This window comes from Ipomoea triloba, chromosome 10 (assembly GCF_003576645.1).
Source record: "Ipomoea triloba cultivar NCNSP0323 chromosome 10, ASM357664v1".
NCBI lineage: Eukaryota > Viridiplantae > Streptophyta > Magnoliopsida > Solanales > Convolvulaceae > Ipomoea > Ipomoea triloba.
In genome coordinates this window covers 7444417-7462390 of record NC_044925.1, presented here as the reverse complement: position 1 = coordinate 7462390, position 17974 = coordinate 7444417, and the positions used below count along the sequence as shown (strand labels likewise).

Sequence of the window (17974 nt, the reverse complement as noted above, 5' to 3'; positions counted from 1 at the left end):
CACGATTTTAGAACTATATATTCACAATTTACAAAATTACATTATTCAATATTCATTATTTTTAACTCTATATTCACAATTTTATTATATAGATTCAAAAATTGTGTTATACTCTTTAACATAGAGTTATGAAATTGTGAATAGTGTTATGAAAACATAAAATTATTAAATTGCGAACATAGAGTTATGAAATTGTAAACATGGACTCAGTTCCAGAGTCCATGGCATAACAACCGTTTGAGCATCGCCTTGGCCTGAAAGCACCCCAAAAGTGAAAGAATATGAACATATAGATGGTACCTTGGAAGGCATAAAGATACATTCGAGAATTGTTGTTTGGATTTCGTAGTTTGATCAAAGTTGTAACCTTTATGATGAACGTAAAGCTTATAATCCTTCAACAAAGTTTCATAAATAAATCCCAAAACTATTGAAGAGTCTACAAATACAAGCACTCCAAAATGAAACTCTTTTCTTGATTACTAGTACAATCAGACGAATGTATAATGTCGTCACTTGAGAAGGGCTGCAAATTCTGCTCTAACAACCAAATCTCTGACCTGCAACTTGTCTGGCAGAGTCTTAATATAGAGGCATACCCCCACCAGAATACTCAACCTCCTGCAAATTTGAATAAATTATTATAATTGCAATCACATATATGCTAGCTACACACTTCACCTCTAATAGTATTATTCATGCATCCAATAGGTGAAAGGTGATTATAAAAACAAGAATGATTTGACACTTTGAGGTGTGCGTGTCAAGAAGGGGTTGGGGGGTAAAAATGAAATTATCACTACTTCAATCATTTGTTTCCACATTTACATTTTTATTGCCTCCCTATGTTTCATTCAAGTGAGGGTTTAAACCAAAACAACACATCCAGTTCCAGTCCTATAACTGTTACTGTTGACCTAGTCCAATCCTCTGTTTGCCTTTCCCGCCTCCATCACTAGCCCATTTTGTGTTGACTCCTAGTTTCTTTCAAGACAGCAAGCTCTAATTCCTTTGCCTCCACTATCAAGTATATCTCTAACTAAAAACAATCATACCTTTCCGTTGCATAGAACAGCATTGCAGCCATGGAACAAGGGAAATAGTTTGTTTAAGAAAAGCAAGAAGAAACTACAGAGGTTGTTTTCCAAGCTAGTTAAGTTCTTGAAATGAACTTGAAAGTAAAAGGAAATTTTCATTAATAACAAGAGAAACTGTTTTTTCAATGACGTGAGAACTTTCAGTTACTGGAAAACTAGACCAAGACCAAACTTTTTAAAGCGAAAAGGCACACCAAAGCGATGAGGCCAGCCTTTGCTTTAAAACGAAAGCACAAAGCGAAGCGTCGCTTTTTCATGCGAAGCAACGCTTTAAATATATATATATATATAGTCAAAAACTCCAAATATTCAAATAGTAATGCAATTATTCAAACATTGTATTACAAAGTATTCAACAAATCAACAATAAAGTATTTTATTTTTATTATTCAATTCAATAATAAAGTACTAATGTTTAAATTTAATTGAATATTTGAATTAAATGTAAATATTCCTTCCAAAGTCAATATAAATCACAATCCTGACTGTAGTGTTCTTTTATAGAAGAAAACAAAAGCATATACCATACTACCATACACTAACTGAAGGATATAGAGTAGAAAATGAGGTGTTAATACAAGATACGAACCTGTGGAGGTGGCAAGGAAGACACCCAATCAGATGGATGAGTTGGAAGAAGACCCAATGTATTAAGCTGTCAAACACACAGTTTAGTTATAATGACAGACACTAGCAAGTTCTGAGCACAAAATCTAGAGAGAATATCTACCTTCCAGATGCCCAATCCTAAACCAGCCAAATTTAAGGCAATGAATAGTAATTTTGGCCCCAGGAGATCCACTTTACTATCCTTGTAAGGCTCAAAAACTACACAACCAAAAAATAGGTAATTGCATCAGATGTTGTAGCATGTATTGATTAAAAAATACGTGTGAATGGCAAGGTGACGGTGATGCCAAATCAAATGGAGAAATTAAGCCATTGAAAGTAAAGAAAACTTCAGCCTAAATTCAGTCCATAATAAATTCTCGAGTGTTCTTAATTATCAACTAAGCTCATTTGGGTGTTAGTTCCGTGCATGTCATGATGTAAGTGACTTGAAACATCATAAAGACAGGTGTAGAAGAAATTAAAGCTTGTTAGAACAAAAAGTTTAAGAATGCAAGACTGACCTTTCCCAACACCTTGGAGAGCACTTATGGGCTGCCAAAGAGCAGAAAATGTGATCCCAATGCTAAATAAATGAACTGTGCTTCCAGCCATCCACATCATAAAGCCCATCATCATCAAATTCTTGAAAGGTGCTTGTGCCACTTCCCATGCTTTCTGTTTCAATTACAATCCAGATTACTATGCCAATTGCATTACAGAATATGAAGGGGTGACTAACACTGAATAGAAACAATATACAGTAGGAAAGTTATGATATAAAATGCTCTGACCCAAACTGGAAGTCCAAACTTCCCTTTATCAATTGCAAGTGAACCGTTTTAAACTTTTAATGAAGATATCATTTATTTGTTAGTCTGTTTTCAGATATGTTATGTATAATTCACAGAAGTAACAAGATGCATATAGAAGATACATATCACATTAAGAAAAATGATCATGGTTTGAGGAAGCTTAAAGCACCAATATCCCTCTAATCCATTTACTTATACATGTATGCGTCAATCTCAAACATCTATACTTAAAACTTGAACAAAGATCCAATTGCTTCAAAACAATGCTGACTATTTTCTCTACAATGACCAAAACATGGGCCACTGTCTGCCACAACTCTTTGGATTGACCTCCTCAAACTGTTACCTACAGCTCAAGAGCAGATCCTTCACTTAAAATTTTGATAAGTTAAAAATGAAAATGAAATGTAATTCAGAAAACAACAAACCGTTTGGGATGTACTTTTATGCATTTTAATTTGCAAACAGGGGATTTTAACAACTCTTCCAGGCTCAGGCATTAATTCACCATTTTATCACTTTAACTTCTCAATGCTTTTATCCTCCACACTTTTAGGAGGAGAAAACTATATTTGAAAGGAAGAAAGAAAATCAAGACGGGGAAATTAGATTGATTTTTTGCTGCTCTCTCTTACATGATATCTTATATTTGCTTCTAATTAGGACCTCAGCTATTCAGTAGCACTTTAAGGTCAAGATTCAGCATCAAAGCTATATTCTGCCATGAAATATGACTAAATCGTGGGAGCACACGAAAACAAAAGTAGGCAAAGTGAAGTTTACCTGAGCTTTCCAATTGGATTCGGCGTTCTTCTTCTCACGGCTCACTGTTGAATCGTCCTGACAAAAACACCAAAAGAAACAACGACTGGTTCAACTGAAAATCCTAATTAAAAATCACATCCAGGAATCCATTGAACGATTACGCAAACACGCGGCGCAGATATAAGATTGATGAAGGTGAGAGAGAGGGAGATTGACCTGATCTTGAGAAGCGCGAGTGAAGCCAGGAGGGTCGGGGATGTCGCGAGAGGAAGGGGAGGTTGAATTGTCGGTGAAATCGACGGCCCATCTGCGGCCCATACCCATCACTGCTTTTCCCTTCTCCATCTCCGTCGTAAAGCAATGGTGGTGATGTCGTCGATCTCGTCTCGTCTCGTCTCAATTCTTTTAAGCGGTTTAGGCGTGAGAGCCGTCCTGCACTAGTGCTCTAGTGCACTCTTTAAAATTACACTTCAATCCTTGGAATTATTTTGAAAATCAATTAGCCTCTAAACTTTTAAAAATTACAATTAAAATCATAAACATGTTATTTTAATGTATCGAAACTCTGAAACTCAAGAACCGATTATTAACATGCAATAGTAGGTTATTAAAATTTTAACAAGACTCAAGCAACTAACAAACAGTCAATAATCGAAATTTTAGTGACATGCTAATGTATGTCAATAATAAGTTCTTGGCCTTCAATACATGAAAATAGCATGTTCATGAGTTTTTTTTTTTTTTTTTTGAAAGGATGTTTATGAGTTTAATTACAACATTTAAAAGTTCAGAAGCTTAATTAATGTTTCGTATAAAGTTTAGAAACCTATTTAACTTTTTTTAAAAAAATATTACTAAATACTATAACGAAAATTTGCAGTTTTACTCCAAAAAAAAAGTTATTTTCATTTTTGATCCCACAATTATGGGATCATTTTAACATTTGGTATGATTAAATCATTATCACATTTTGTCCCACTTAATTTTCAGTTACTGGTGATTTATTTTAAAGAGCAAAATTATCATTTTCCATAACTTTTTCTTAAACTTCTCAGGGAGGGGACTGAACAGAATAATTTTGCTCTTCACTTGCCTAAAATTTGGTCACCAGTGATCTAAATTTAGGTCGAAGGGACTGAATTTAACAATAATTTAAAATTCGTAAGACCAAATGCGAAAAATAATAATCAGTCACCAAATGAAAATAATTTCATAGTCATGGGATGAGTGGAAGAGCCAATAATTTAGTGTGGAAGAGTCAATTAATGTTGTTTGACTACAAAGTCTTTGGTTTGGAAAAATTTATTTAATTGTTATAATTAATAAATTCACACTTACATTTTAACTTAATTCATAATTTATATTTTTAAAATTATGTAGTGTTGTATTTAAATATTAAAATTGCTATCTTTAATTGATTAATTCTTTACAGTACCCTTTCTTTTGAACCAAAACCAACAGCAAATATAAATTAAGTTACGTACAGTACTTAAGTAATTTAATTTAACCAAAACAAGTCAAACATTCACATGGAGGCAAGAGCAGTCACTGTGTTACTGCCTGCTATTTTTAAAATTTTTTTTTAACATAGGCTGGGTAACCCGTGGGTTATACGGGTTCAGCCCGTAAAAATACGGGCTAAACGGGACAGGTCGAATACGGGACGGGTTGGGATTTCTCCGACCCAACCCATCAAAAACACGGGCTAAACGGACCCAATTCGACAAGTTGGGCCCGTTTTGACAGCTCTATCTGTGAGCAATTTGGTTCGCTGATCTCCTTACAAATACATAATTAATTGATCCAAAGCTAGCCAATAAAGACTTGCATTCATGGATGATAAGGCCTAAGTGTGATATGTTTAGGGTGTTGTTCTTTAGCTCATTTACCGTGCTCAATCAGTTTGTTTCCAAACGGACGAACTTGACATTCCGGTCTTTAATTGTGGAGCAATTAATTCTACTGGATTACGTCTAGGAGCTTATAGTTTTGGTGTTAATCTAGTTATTGTAAGTTATAATTACTTTTGAAAACTCATCTTTGTTTGTCAAGTTGCTAACTTGTATCCATAAGGTTATTAATTGTCAAATGCATAAATGGGTTGTTTATTTGAATCAGTATGCATGTGAAAGCTTGAGGTTATCCTCTCTAATTCCTTTTATTTTGTAGGTTGTATTTATTCATTCTTAAGCCTAGTTATTTTTAAATACGCATTATGAATTGCTTTTGCTTTTGTGAATTTCTTTTTTATTAATGCATTTGTAAACTACATTTTGTAATTGAACCGGTTTCAATTGCGACTTTACTCATTTTTATCAATGTCTTTGCATTTGAGTATAGTTCTTGTATTTGAGTATTTTCTCTACCTATACTACAACTAAAATGATCTTTCTAAATGTAGGCATATTAATTAGTGACACAATAAGTACCACTGGGTTTGGAAAACAGGTTAAACATAATGCAGAATGATCAAGTAATTAATGAAATCTCAGAAGATGATGTACGTTAATGATCTAAGTGATCAGATTCGTCTGTTAAGGTATTTCATTTGTCTTAAGAAAGCCTGCTTTCTGTAATAATTTGAAAATTTTGAGTTGATGATATTGTTTGTTGGTTATACAGGAAAACTAGTAAAATATTTCTTAGCTTAAACTTGTGAAATAAAATGTTATATGAGTTGCTCAAATGAAAGGGAAAACAAAGAAATTAGCTCTAGCCATACCTGGGCAGTGCTATACATCCAAGTAGGATTTCAATCAATACATACCACCATTGTCTTGCTCTCCAAGCTTCTGAGTTGTTTGAGTCTCCGAAGATTCAAAATATCACAAGGAAAAGTTTAATTCTATGACCAAGAAATCCCTCAAGGAATGATGTGCAAGATATCATTAAAACTTCTGGGTTACCACAAACCGCACAACAGGAGCAAAATAAGGCTCACCCTTAATCGAGGTCAAGCAAAATATTTCATGGACCAACGGAGTCTTTGGTTGCTAGCCTTCAGGGAGGTTTACAGATTTACCATCAAGTTTCTATATCATCGACATTATTCTTTTTCTTTACATATAATTGACAATTACCATCCATATTATGTATGTTCCTTTATATTTTTTTTAGGAAAAGGAGTCAAAATAGATCCTCGAACATTTCATAAGAAGTCAATTAGGCACATGAACTTTTAAAACGTGCAATTAAACCCTCAAACATGTCAAAATGAGGCAATGAAGCCCACCAACCGGTAATTGACCTGTTATTACCGGTCATTTAGATTTTCCGGCCAGAAACTTTCCGACCACCGGCGAAACTTTCCGGCGACATATAAGCAAGCTATGTATATCAACATTCAACACGCATGAAATATCACAACATTAGTCCACTAAAAGTTTAATACTGGCTACTAAATCCTACCAGAAGAGTTAATCAGACAGGAATAAACATCAAGGGGCTTCATTCCAACCTTTCCAAAGTAGCTTTGGTGAACCAAGAAGAAGTGTGTGGAGTAGAAGGGCGAAGAGTAATGGAGTAGCCTCCTCTGGAAATCTGATCTTGAGCGGATTTGAGATGAGAAATGAAGGGTTGAAGCAACCCAGACGCCAGTTTCTCATTTTTCTTGCCGGAAAAGATGACAAGATCGCATCTTTATCAAATTAAAACATTGTGAAAATCCAAGAAATCAACGAAAACAATGAATTGAACACTGTAGAAAATATAGTAATTACCTGGTCCTTGTTGGGGTGAGCTGAAACAAAACATAATCAAGAAGAGTAGCTGAATCCATTTACAAAACGAAGACACACCCAGAGAGTTCTGGTCGGGAGAAGGCGACCAGATTCACGGAGATGGCGACCGGACGATTCGGTCGTTGCCGGAGGTCGGAAATTTTCGCAGGTGGCCGGAAAATCTAAATGACCGGTAATAACAGGTCAATTACCGGTTGGTGGGCTTCATTGCCTCATTTTGACATGTTTGAGGGTTTAATTGCACATTTTAAAAGTTCATGTTATGAAATGTTCGAGGGTCTATTTGACCCTTTCTCCTTTTTTTTTAATATTATGAATGACGAATATTTGTTACAATTGATTTTCTTTTAAATTGAATGTGTGTATAGAGTTTGTTTGTGATTGCACTGCAAATTTGAATGTAGAGATTTAGAAGAAAAAAATATAATTTAATGAGGATCATAAAAATAAAAAGTTAAATACAATAAATTTTAGTGGTTGTTTGAAAATGTCACAATTATTAGATAATAAAAAAATTTTAAAAATAAAAATATAATTTAGTGGCGGTTTGAAAACTGTCGCTAATATTTACAGTAAAAAAATTAAATAAAACATTTACTGGCAGTTCAAAACCGTCGCTAAAACTTAGACAAAAATATCTAATTTTGTGTGGCGGTTCAAAAGGGTCGCTAAATGAGGTCAAAACCACCAGGGAATAATTGGCAAACTAATTCCTGCAATTGTTGAAAACTGCCGCTATAACCTTTGCGACACACTATTTAAGTCACGGTTAAATAACCATCAGGGAACACAATAGTGACGGTTTGTAACCGCCGCTAAAATATCATAAAAACTGTCGTTAAATGCCTTATTTGGTGTAGTGTTTTCTATAGTTACACATTTCTGTTTTTAAGAACACAAACGCTTCGTCATCTATTCTTCTTTCCAATCTTCAAAACTGTGCCTTTAATTATATATGGAATGTAGTATGTATCTGAAGACTATGGCGAGAGACTGTGATGATGCTTTCTACTTTTTTTCTCTATTTTCTAGGCTACTGATTTCATATCTAAGCAGCCATGGCGGAGCAGGCGGTGATTGGACGTGCAAGCGATTAGCAACCATCGCTACGATATGAAAATAATAAAAAAAAATAACAAAAACATTATTAAAAAAAAAAAAAAAAGCTAGGTATCAAACATATAAGAATCCAAATCACATGAGAAGATTAAATTCATGAAACCAATACATAAACAAGTCAAGTAATAAAAATTAAATTGAAAACCACTAAAACTTCAATCTCCATTGATTACGCGAGAACCAATAAAAATGGTGACGCATATAACTCAAGGATTATTAAGTTTGTACTATTTGAGTATAAATAGTTAAATGAAGAACCCAAAATGTAATTTTTCATAAAATAAGATCATAATAAATAAATAAATAAGATTGTCAAACATTCTTAACTTTCATCATCAGCTACAAATATTAAACACTTAACATCAATACCACATGCACTATAGTTTCACAAATAAATAATACACACACATATATATAGTTTACAGACTTAAGTAAACACCCACGGTTTGTAATTTATATATAAATATGAGTATGCATGCATATATGATGTGGTTTTTCATGTTAAAGTTGAGGTGGAGTGATTCCGGAGTTTGATGAGAGTAATGAGAGTGGTGATGATCATAAGCAGGAGAGCAATGAAAGAAGCAATAATGGCGCCGGTTCCGTGGTCACAAAAGGTGTTGAATTTGTCACAAATTCTGCTCCACCTTGCATGGGAATTCCCATCTCGCCCAAGTTGCCCCATGAAAGCTGCCGCGCTCATTCCACCGGACACTAGAGCCACGTTCACCTACACAGGTATGCCAATTAAATTTCCACATGTTATGTTTATCATTGTAACATAAAATAATTTGTCACAAACTACTAATAACTGTCACATTTAGATAATGAACTCATTTTGAATTGAAACTATTGGGGTTTCTAACCTATAGAAATAAGATTTTGCTCTCAACTTCAAGATGAAATTTTGTAACATAGCTATCGAATTTCTTAGTCATGGTATTCATTAAATAGCTAGATTAGAGTTACTCAGAATAGTTCTAAATTGAACCTATTGATATTACTAACCAATAGAATTCTTTAAACAAATTTTGAGTCGATATCACTCTGGACTCCAAGATGAACTTCAGTATATGTAGCACACACCTTACACCTCTATATTATGGTACTCAATGAACCCGGAATGGTTCCAACCTCCAAATTGAACTTATGGGCATTGCTGACCTATATAAGTCTTAATTTGGACAAATTTTCACCTTTAATTTGATCCCGGGACAAAGTTTGGTAGCATATCTTGGACAGATTTTGAGTCTATTTCACCTCAAACTTGGGGCGAACTTCTATAGCACACCGATCAAACCTCTTGTATTGTACTAATTAATAACCATCATACCTATATCTATATATAAGTTGACGATTTTGGCTAAATCTATCTTCAAGTACCTATATATATATTTTTTAATATTAAATATAATTGTTGTGGTTAGGGTTTTTGGTTGAAAAAGTTTAGGTCATATGTATATACATACGTAAGAGATGGAGGGGTAGCATGTATATTACGTACCGTATCTAGAAGTGCAACGAGAAGGAGGCGTATCCCCTTAAACTTGAAGTCATACTTTGGTCCAATGACTTCAGTCACCAACATCAGCAAGTTATGAAGGCTCCCAAGTCCATTTGCTATCACAAAAAACCTGCAATAATTAATATAATGTATGTGTCATGTGTGCATATACTATTATATCGATCTGCAACAAATTAAATTAAAGAAAAATCAGGGTAACCCCAGTCAAGATGACACTTGTAACCACAAGATCGATCATGTTTTTGAATCCCAGCTTGCCCCCTTAGTTTGAGCCGATCAGATATGGATAACCTAGGCTGGTTTACGTCCTTGTGGTCTTTTGTCGGCTAAGGTCACAAGGCCGGATTTACTCGGACCCCTCTATCATTCAAAAAAAAATATATATAAAGATAGAGCAAACAATGAGAAGAATTACACAAATGCTGGAGTGTGTTGGAACTTGGCAGTGAGGGTTGCTTGGATGGGAGTTGTGCCAATGGTGGCCACCACAATGGTTTTCTTTTCCTTGTTCATAGCCATCACCACCGTCGCCGACACCGTCCCAAACAGTGCTAACACCCTCACCACCAAGCCGGCGATCCCCCAATGATCCCTTGGCTTTTGTGTCGCCTTTTCAACTCCATTTCCATTTCCATTTTCTTGTGCCATATATTTTATATATATATGTACACCAGATTTAATTTCTTAATTGGTCACGTTGGTGTAGATAGATATATAAGATGGAGATATATATACTACTCATCTGAGGAATATAATATAATGCATTTGTTGAATAAATTGAGCAATCAAGCAAAGCATTATATTTATATTGTGTGTATGTGTTTTTTCTTGGGTTTGACAAACCAATCTGCAACTTCTATATCATGGCCGGGAATCTAGCTTGGGTTGCTGAGAATTTGCTAAATGGATGCACCCGCCACCATTAAACAATATATATAATTAATAATCATCACTATATATAATACTTTACTGCTTTGCTTGCTTGCACAAAACACTTTTCTCTGCAACAACACAAGAAAAGATAGATTAATTTGGAAAACAAACCTACTCAGTTGAATTGGCTATATATGGGAAGAAGAAGAAGATTAAGCTGTATCATCTAACAAAATCCTACCAAACAATATATATTGTAATTCTAAGATAATAAAGATGACCAAACTATTAATATAAAATCTATCAAAGATTTTATTTTTAATAATACAATTAAAATTGCAATCTATTGTCAAGTAACTTGTAGTTAACCAACATGGTTGGCGTGGTGGTTCAGCACCTTGTCCCTTAAGCATGGGGTTGGGGGTTTGACCCCCACCCACGTGAATGGAGCAAACCATTTGGCCAGTCCCCTACCACTTGGTGCGCTGACAGTTGGGACGAGGGTTAGTCTTACGATTTTACCACTTTGGTCCTCGGCTATATGGACACCTCCCATAGGATTTTACCACTTTGGTCCTCGACTTTCAAATTTATCCAATTGCATCCTCAACTATGCAATTTCTTTCCGAAATGGTCCTCGGTCCAAACAGCCGTTTATTAGACGTTAAAACTAATGATAGAACTTTTCCTTCTCAGGTGTTCCTTTTCATCTAAGTTGTTGGCTTCGTTCACAGAACAAAGAAAGAGAAACCCTAAATCCTAAAAGCTTTTCCTTCTCAAGTGTTCCTTTTCATCTAAGTTGTTGGCTTCGTTCACATAACAAAGAAAGAGAAACCCTAAATCCTAAAAGCTAACCCCTAATCTCAAAATCTTCCTAGCTAAAACCTTCCTTTTTCTCTCAACACATATTCTCCGATCCTGAAAATGGCGACCTCTACGCTCAATCCAAACACTCAGATCTTCGTGCCGTTGGTGTATCGCGCAGTGGAGGACTTCTCCGACCAGTGGTGGGATCTCATCCGCTCCTCTCCCTGGTTCCGCGAGTGCTACGCCGATGTGGACGACTTTGATTTCGACTTCGACTCTGATCCTTTCGCCGACGGAACCGTTGTCGACTCCGGTAACACCGACCAGGAGGAGAAGAAGACGGATTTGGTGACTCTAGGAGAGTTGAAGTGGTACAAACTGCGAATCACAGCGGAGATTCCAAAGTACGGCCAGAAGGCTTCAAAGATCGTGAATGTGAAGGTGAGCCCCAGGCCGATTCAGCAGCCGCGGTAGAGCGGATCGTTTGCTTGACTCACTGAGTATTAGGTCATTACTTAGTACCGAGTCGAATAAACAAACTTTCTCTCAACTTGTCATAGTTTCATTTCAGCTTTTGTTAGGCTTGTTGTACAGTTGCTCGCTTACCTAAAGCTAACGTAGTTCCCTGCCTGCCAGTCTTGTGTTTGGAAGTTATATCGAGTCATGTAATCTTGTGTAAGAAGTAGAAAAAAAAAATCTATAAACTAAAAGTTGAGATGAAAAAAAAAATTGAGCTTAGAGCATAGAAAAAATAGAGAGGAAAGACGCTAGAAAAGCTGTGATATGATGTTAGGGAAGAAGATGACTGCTAATTTGATTTTCCTATTTTACCCTTGAAAATAGACGGAAAAACAGACTGAGGAACATTTTGGTTAACATTTGCATAGTCAAGGATGCAATTAGACAATTTTGAAAGTCAAAGATCAAAGTTGTGAAATCCTCATAGTCGAGGGACCAAATCGGTAATTAAATCCAATCAAATAGTTCAAAACTTGAGCACGAAAAACTAATATTATTATTTCTCGTCATTTTTTATAGTATTATTATGGAGTTGTAAATTTTATTATTGTCTGAAGTAAAAAAATATCAGAAAAATCCTGATTTACAAAACAAATAAACTAAATATTTAATAATGGGATCTCAACATCTTGGTGTAACCAATAATGAATCTAACTGTCCTGTCAAATGTCTTGCATTTAGGGTTAGTGTTCAACACCAACACTCAATCATACACCAGCCATACCCACAAAATAGATGCAATCCCCATGTCATGGTTTTCTTGAAAGGTTATGTGCATCACATTTGATTAAATTCATAGTTCAAATGGTACAGATATATGTTCTTCCACTATATAATAGAGGCCAAAATCACATCACGAAAATGTAATCTCTTTAGCCATAGTTCCAATGATGAACAATCACACAAAATGCTCAAGTCCCAAGCGCTCAATCATTTGGAAGATGTGAACTCGGTTCAAATTTCACCCAAAAAATCTTCATAGATGAATTGCTTTATAATATTGAACTACAAATTATTACATATATTATAATATGTACCATTCATCTCTCCAATAAAGCAAGCCACATTCCCAAACGCCATCACTAATGAGACCAACAGGTGAAATTTTTGTTTCATCGAAAGGTCTATGTTGTCGTTGTCACACCAACAACAACATTGCTCACCTATAAAGTAAGTAAACAAATAGTGTTACGTTATTCAAAACATAAATGGCATATGGATACGAGGTATGAGACAAAAGTTGAAGTAAAGGGGAGAAACCAACCAGCTTCCCACTTTCATCAACAGACATGGGGTTTTGAACAACAACAGTTTGATTCTGAGAACGGGGTGCAGCCTGCCGCAGATAAAACAAGGAGCTCACATATGAATTCTTATCAAAATGGTTTAAGGTGAAATTAGTGTGAGTAAAATACAACAGAGTAAAAGCTTACTGTGGAAGAAGGTGGGGCAGATGAAGATGTAGCAGATCCATTAGGTGGGTGGGAAGGAATGGGCACTCTTGCATCTCCCGCCTATGAAGTGATATATATAATTATAATAGTAACAACAACAACAATAATAATACTAGGTATACTATTATATACATATATGGGATATACAATGGGATTATAGATGGCATCTGTAACGAAATAAAACACTAGAAATCTGAAGACTGTAAAGATCCATTAAGTTGTTAAAACCATTCTAGCATGCACAAATGAATCCAATGGATATAAGCATTAGGTGATTATGTTGCCTTAGGCTTCAAATTCATGTTTACCTAGAAATGCCCAAGTTTTTTTTGTTGGACTTAACATGCACCACTTTATTCTTTATTGAGCAAATTTCAATTCTAGTCCTCGATTACTGTGGTATTGTCAAATTTAGTCCTACTCTTTTAATTTTGCCTTATAAGTTATAACATCTTTGACTTTCATTCACTTGCCACAATTAGTCCACCATTTAAATTTCTGTCATGCCACTGTTTAATAAAGAGAACTAACATGTAATTTTATCATTCAATTAAAAGAGTTAACAAGAGAGGGAGAGAAATTACATGTTGAGGACAAGAGGCCTAAATGATGAAATTACATGTTAACTCTCTTTGTTAAAGGTGGAATAACAAAAGTTTAAGTGAAAAACTAATTGTGGCAAACAAATGAAAGTAAATGATGTAATGAGGCAAAATTAAACGAGTAGAACTATGGCAATGCCACAATAGTTAATGACTAAATGTAGAATTTGCTCTGTTTTATTCATTATTGCTGCTTTAAGGCTTCCAATGTTTTGCCTCAAATAAGATTATTGGATAACATAAACACTGTTAGATACTTAGATTATCTATTGCAGCCTCTCATCTGCACAAAATACCATTATTTACTGCATTTGTTATCACTTGATGCTAGAGGGAAGAATTTTTCAAAAGATTATCTTTCTTACACTCCACTGGGATCAAACAAATAGGCTGCTGTTTAGACCCAAAAAATAAAAAATAAAAAAAAAATGTCTTTAAGAGTGCATTTCTCATTTCACACTTCTAATATGAGTTCAGACAACTAGAAAGAAAATCATCCTAATTACTTTGTAGATCAAATATCTCTCTATAAAACCTCCTGACTGGAATGTTTCCTAAAAACAAATGTAAAAAAGGGAACCATTTAAATGTTTTTTCTTCAACTCTCATACTATAGCTCATTCTTTTTTTGTGTATCACATGATCATACCAAAGACGAGATCTACAGTAAAGAATAAAATTCTCATCCTTTGACATGTGTGACAATTAAACTAATTAAATTACTGTGTTACAAGCATAGTGAATATTAGGAGATTGTGGTGGAACATAATCAAAATACCGCACAAGTGCAACGCATACATCGAAGGTACTTATTGGCACCCATACAAACACACTTAACCTTCATAACCTATAAAGGTATAGTATTATCTAATCTAAATTGTAACTGAAAACTAGAAAACATACCCATCAATGATTAATCACTAGTTTTACTAAAACTTGTGGTTCAAATGTTCAATTATCCAACTTTCCCATTTTAATTTGGTCTTCTAATAATAAAATCCACTCAATTATGCTTCATTTGCAAGGATCATATGATGCCATTGATATGAATGACAATTTATGATCTTCCCATAAATATTTGAATGTTTCATATATGAATAGTCAATGGCTAAACAAAATATAGCACTCTACACATCAGATCACTGAAAATTGCACAAAGAACCTCAAGAAAAAGAGAGTATAGGGGCCATTTGTAACATTTTGGGTTCATTTACTAATCAAGGAAAATATAAATTTTTCTGAAGAAATGGAAAACTAGTAAGACAAACAAAAGAAGCATTTACTTGTACATTTCTTCAATTTGGAAACAAAGAATGGTGAGTGAAAAACTGGAAAATTGAAATAAACACAGCCAATTGTTTCCATTTTTTCTATATATGCAATCAAATACTGTAGACAAAAAGAGTTTTTGCTAGTGTTCACGTTTTTCAAAGTATTAGTCCTTTTTTAAACAAAATAAAGGTCAATCTTCTATTTGTTTTGTTTTCAAATTTTATGTAGCATCATCAACAGGCCCATCTTGTCAATATTGCTCATATAGTCATATCAGTATATCACCCAACACTGCCTTCTCCTATCCCAGCCCTGACATATCCTGCCCAACTTTCTTTTGACCTACCCAACAACAACCTCATGTTGACCCCACAGTCCTACTCATCTACACTTTATCTGTTTTACCTCACCATTTCTTTAGACTCCTTTCCCATTCTACCCAGAATCTTTGACCTTGCCTTACATATGCATTGCACTTTGACCTTCACCTCAACATTAGTTTGCTAATGTTGTCAACCAATCCATCTTGTCAATCCCACCCCACTTGGGTCCTAATATCACCCCCTCCTTCACCTACCCCACCCCTAACCTATCCCGCCTAATTTCTTTTGACCAACCCCACATACACCCAGGTTGAGGCCACTCAGTCATCCACACTTATATGATTCATCTCAACCCATCCTTTGATTCCATTCTCATCTCAATCCCAACTCCCAAGCCTTTGACCTTAACTTACTACACTTTGACATTTACTCAAGTTCAACTAGTCATCCCACATACCCCATCTATTTCTTATAACAAAAACAAAGGCTATCCTGTTTTTGCATTTTCAACCTCCATCTCATATCACCCACCACCCCCACTAATCATATCAATGACCCCACCCAACTTTTATTACCAACCCCACATGGCCACATCTACATCATTTGACCCCAGTCATCCACACCTTATACGATTTACCTCACCCCTCTTCAACTCATCTCCTTTTACTCCCACACGAAAACCTTTGACTTAATGTTTCATATACACTACAATTTGACCTTTACTCAAGTTTGGCTAATCACCCCCACCTATCCCTACATACCAACTCACCTCACCCCATTTTTAAGCACACCGCACCCACCACCTCCTTTGATCTACCTACCTTAGAAAACCTTCCATTAATGTCATCTTTATAAAACACACATTCACAAATGGCCCAACAAATAGTCTATGCCTTTTCATTTATGCGCTTTCTTTGGCTACATCCATGAAGTGCATCCCACATTCCCATGCAAGCACACCATTATCATTTATCAGAGAGAGGAACCAAGGAGAAGGTAATAGGAATAGTAGCATAATATTGTTGCCCAATGATTGAAAACCATAAATTGCACAGGGTACATAAAAAGTATACTCACATTAACATTGGTGATGAAGTGACATACTGCACACTTAACTGATGGAGCTCCACATGGATACATCAGCATTGTCCGACAGTTCCCACAATTGATATGAGCAAACTGATTTGGTCCTGTAAATCAGCATCTAATCACATTAAAGAAAGGAGAGGGGGAGAGAGAAGGAAACATAAAGATCACATCTAGAAAACAATAAAACCTCAAGCTAAAACAATTCTATCTAATCTAGGAACCCTCTTAACATGACTAAACTTTAAGTCATAAATCCCTTTAAGCCTCACCACTCATTTAAATACTCTCTGGGGCATCTCCACAATTTAGATTCACTCAAATGGCTGCTGATAATTGAACATCACTATATTCCAGCTTCAGTTCCCATATTACAGTATTACACACTACAATAAATTAGCCTCATTTATTTACTGACTACTGTTGACCCTCAGAAAATCCAAATTCCAAATGAGGAAGAAACTTTACACAGCTTCATTTAAGCAATTGATTAATATGTAAATTCCATTATTTTATTTATAAAAAAAAATCAGTCAAGATACTAGTGATATTTGCTAATCTAGCATCAAATCCATCAATAATTGCCATAATAATACACAAATTGCCATCAAATCCATCAATAATTGCCATAATAATACACAAATCTTATTGGATCTAACACAATGCTTAATTGATAAAATACATTTCCAAGAATGAAACAAATCAAAAAAGAATTAGTAAAAAAATCAAAATACAATTTACCTTTTTCAGATAGAAAAAGTAACAGCATTTGTAATAAAGTTCACATTTTTTTATATATACAATTTCTTATAAGCTCATGTAGTTTAAGAATATCATAAGCTGGGGTAATTAACTTGTGCAAATTAAGATTTCTCTTCAACATCACAGAACATCTTCTTCCACCAAACAAAAGTAAAGGACTTCTCTGGACTTCTGGAGCACAAGGAATATTAGCGAGGCTTTTAGAATGAAGTTAATTAATGGTAAAATGCAATGCAGGAAATGAAATTTAAGGTGTAATTCTATCTAATCTAGGAACCCTCCTACTTTGCCTAAAATTTCAATTGAAAATCCCTTAAAGCCTCACCACTCATCTAATATTATCTGGGACATCTCCAGAATTTATATTCACTCAAATGGCTGCTGATACTTGGACATCACTATATTCCAATTTCAGTTCCTACATTGCACTTTTACCACAAATTAACTTCAGCATTTACTGACCACTTATTTTTCCACAGATCATTCTATTAACAATCCAGAGCCAAAGAAAATATTACAAGGAATATTCATTTCCTGAAGCAATACAAAAGTTCATTGATGTAGAATGAATCGGTGGAAAAAAAAAAAAAAAAAAAAAAAAAAAAA

General features: G+C 34.8%; 4 protein-coding genes across 4 annotated transcripts in view; 1 reads left to right on the top strand and 3 right to left on the bottom strand.

Moving 5' to 3' along the window:
- Positions 1 to 317: 317 nt before the first annotated feature.
- On the bottom strand, positions 318 to 3693 carry LOC116031497 (ER membrane protein complex subunit 4). Its single transcript, XM_031273723.1, has 6 exons — positions 3503 to 3693; positions 3305 to 3361; positions 2231 to 2384; positions 1828 to 1925; positions 1687 to 1752; positions 318 to 621 (listed from the first exon to the last, which is right to left on the bottom strand). The coding sequence occupies exons 1-6, from the start codon at positions 3629 to 3631 to the stop codon at positions 583 to 585; spliced, it is 543 nt and encodes a 180-aa protein (XP_031129583.1). The 5' UTR covers positions 3632 to 3693; the 3' UTR covers positions 318 to 582.
- A 4718-nt stretch (positions 3694 to 8411) lies between these two features.
- Positions 8412 to 10363, bottom strand: LOC116033559 (CASP-like protein 1B2). Its single transcript, XM_031276310.1, has 3 exons — positions 10086 to 10363; positions 9650 to 9779; positions 8412 to 8875 (listed from the first exon to the last, which is right to left on the bottom strand). Exons 1-3 carry the CDS (start codon positions 10316 to 10318, stop codon positions 8642 to 8644), a joined length of 597 nt encoding a protein of 198 aa, XP_031132170.1. The 5' UTR covers positions 10319 to 10363; the 3' UTR covers positions 8412 to 8641.
- A 1104-nt stretch (positions 10364 to 11467) lies between these two features.
- LOC116031628 (polyadenylate-binding protein-interacting protein 2-like) lies at positions 11468 to 12036 on the top strand. The gene has a single exon (XM_031273874.1). The coding sequence runs from the start codon at positions 11468 to 11470 to the stop codon at positions 11822 to 11824; it is 357 nt and encodes a 118-aa protein (XP_031129734.1). The 3' UTR covers positions 11825 to 12036.
- Positions 12037 to 12590: 554 nt separating this feature from the next.
- The window catches only part of LOC116032571 (protein LSD1), a 9342-nt gene continuing 3958 nt past the window's right edge, over positions 12591 to 17974 (bottom strand). The window contains exons 4-7 of the mRNA XM_031275203.1: positions 16598 to 16710; positions 13303 to 13383; positions 13134 to 13205; positions 12591 to 13032 (exon numbers count right to left, since the gene is read on the bottom strand). Of these exons, the coding sequence (XP_031131063.1) occupies positions 12994 to 13032; positions 13134 to 13205; positions 13303 to 13383; positions 16598 to 16710 (305 nt within the window). The 3' untranslated portion in view covers positions 12591 to 12993. The remainder of the gene's footprint in view (positions 13033 to 13133; positions 13206 to 13302; positions 13384 to 16597; positions 16711 to 17974) is intronic.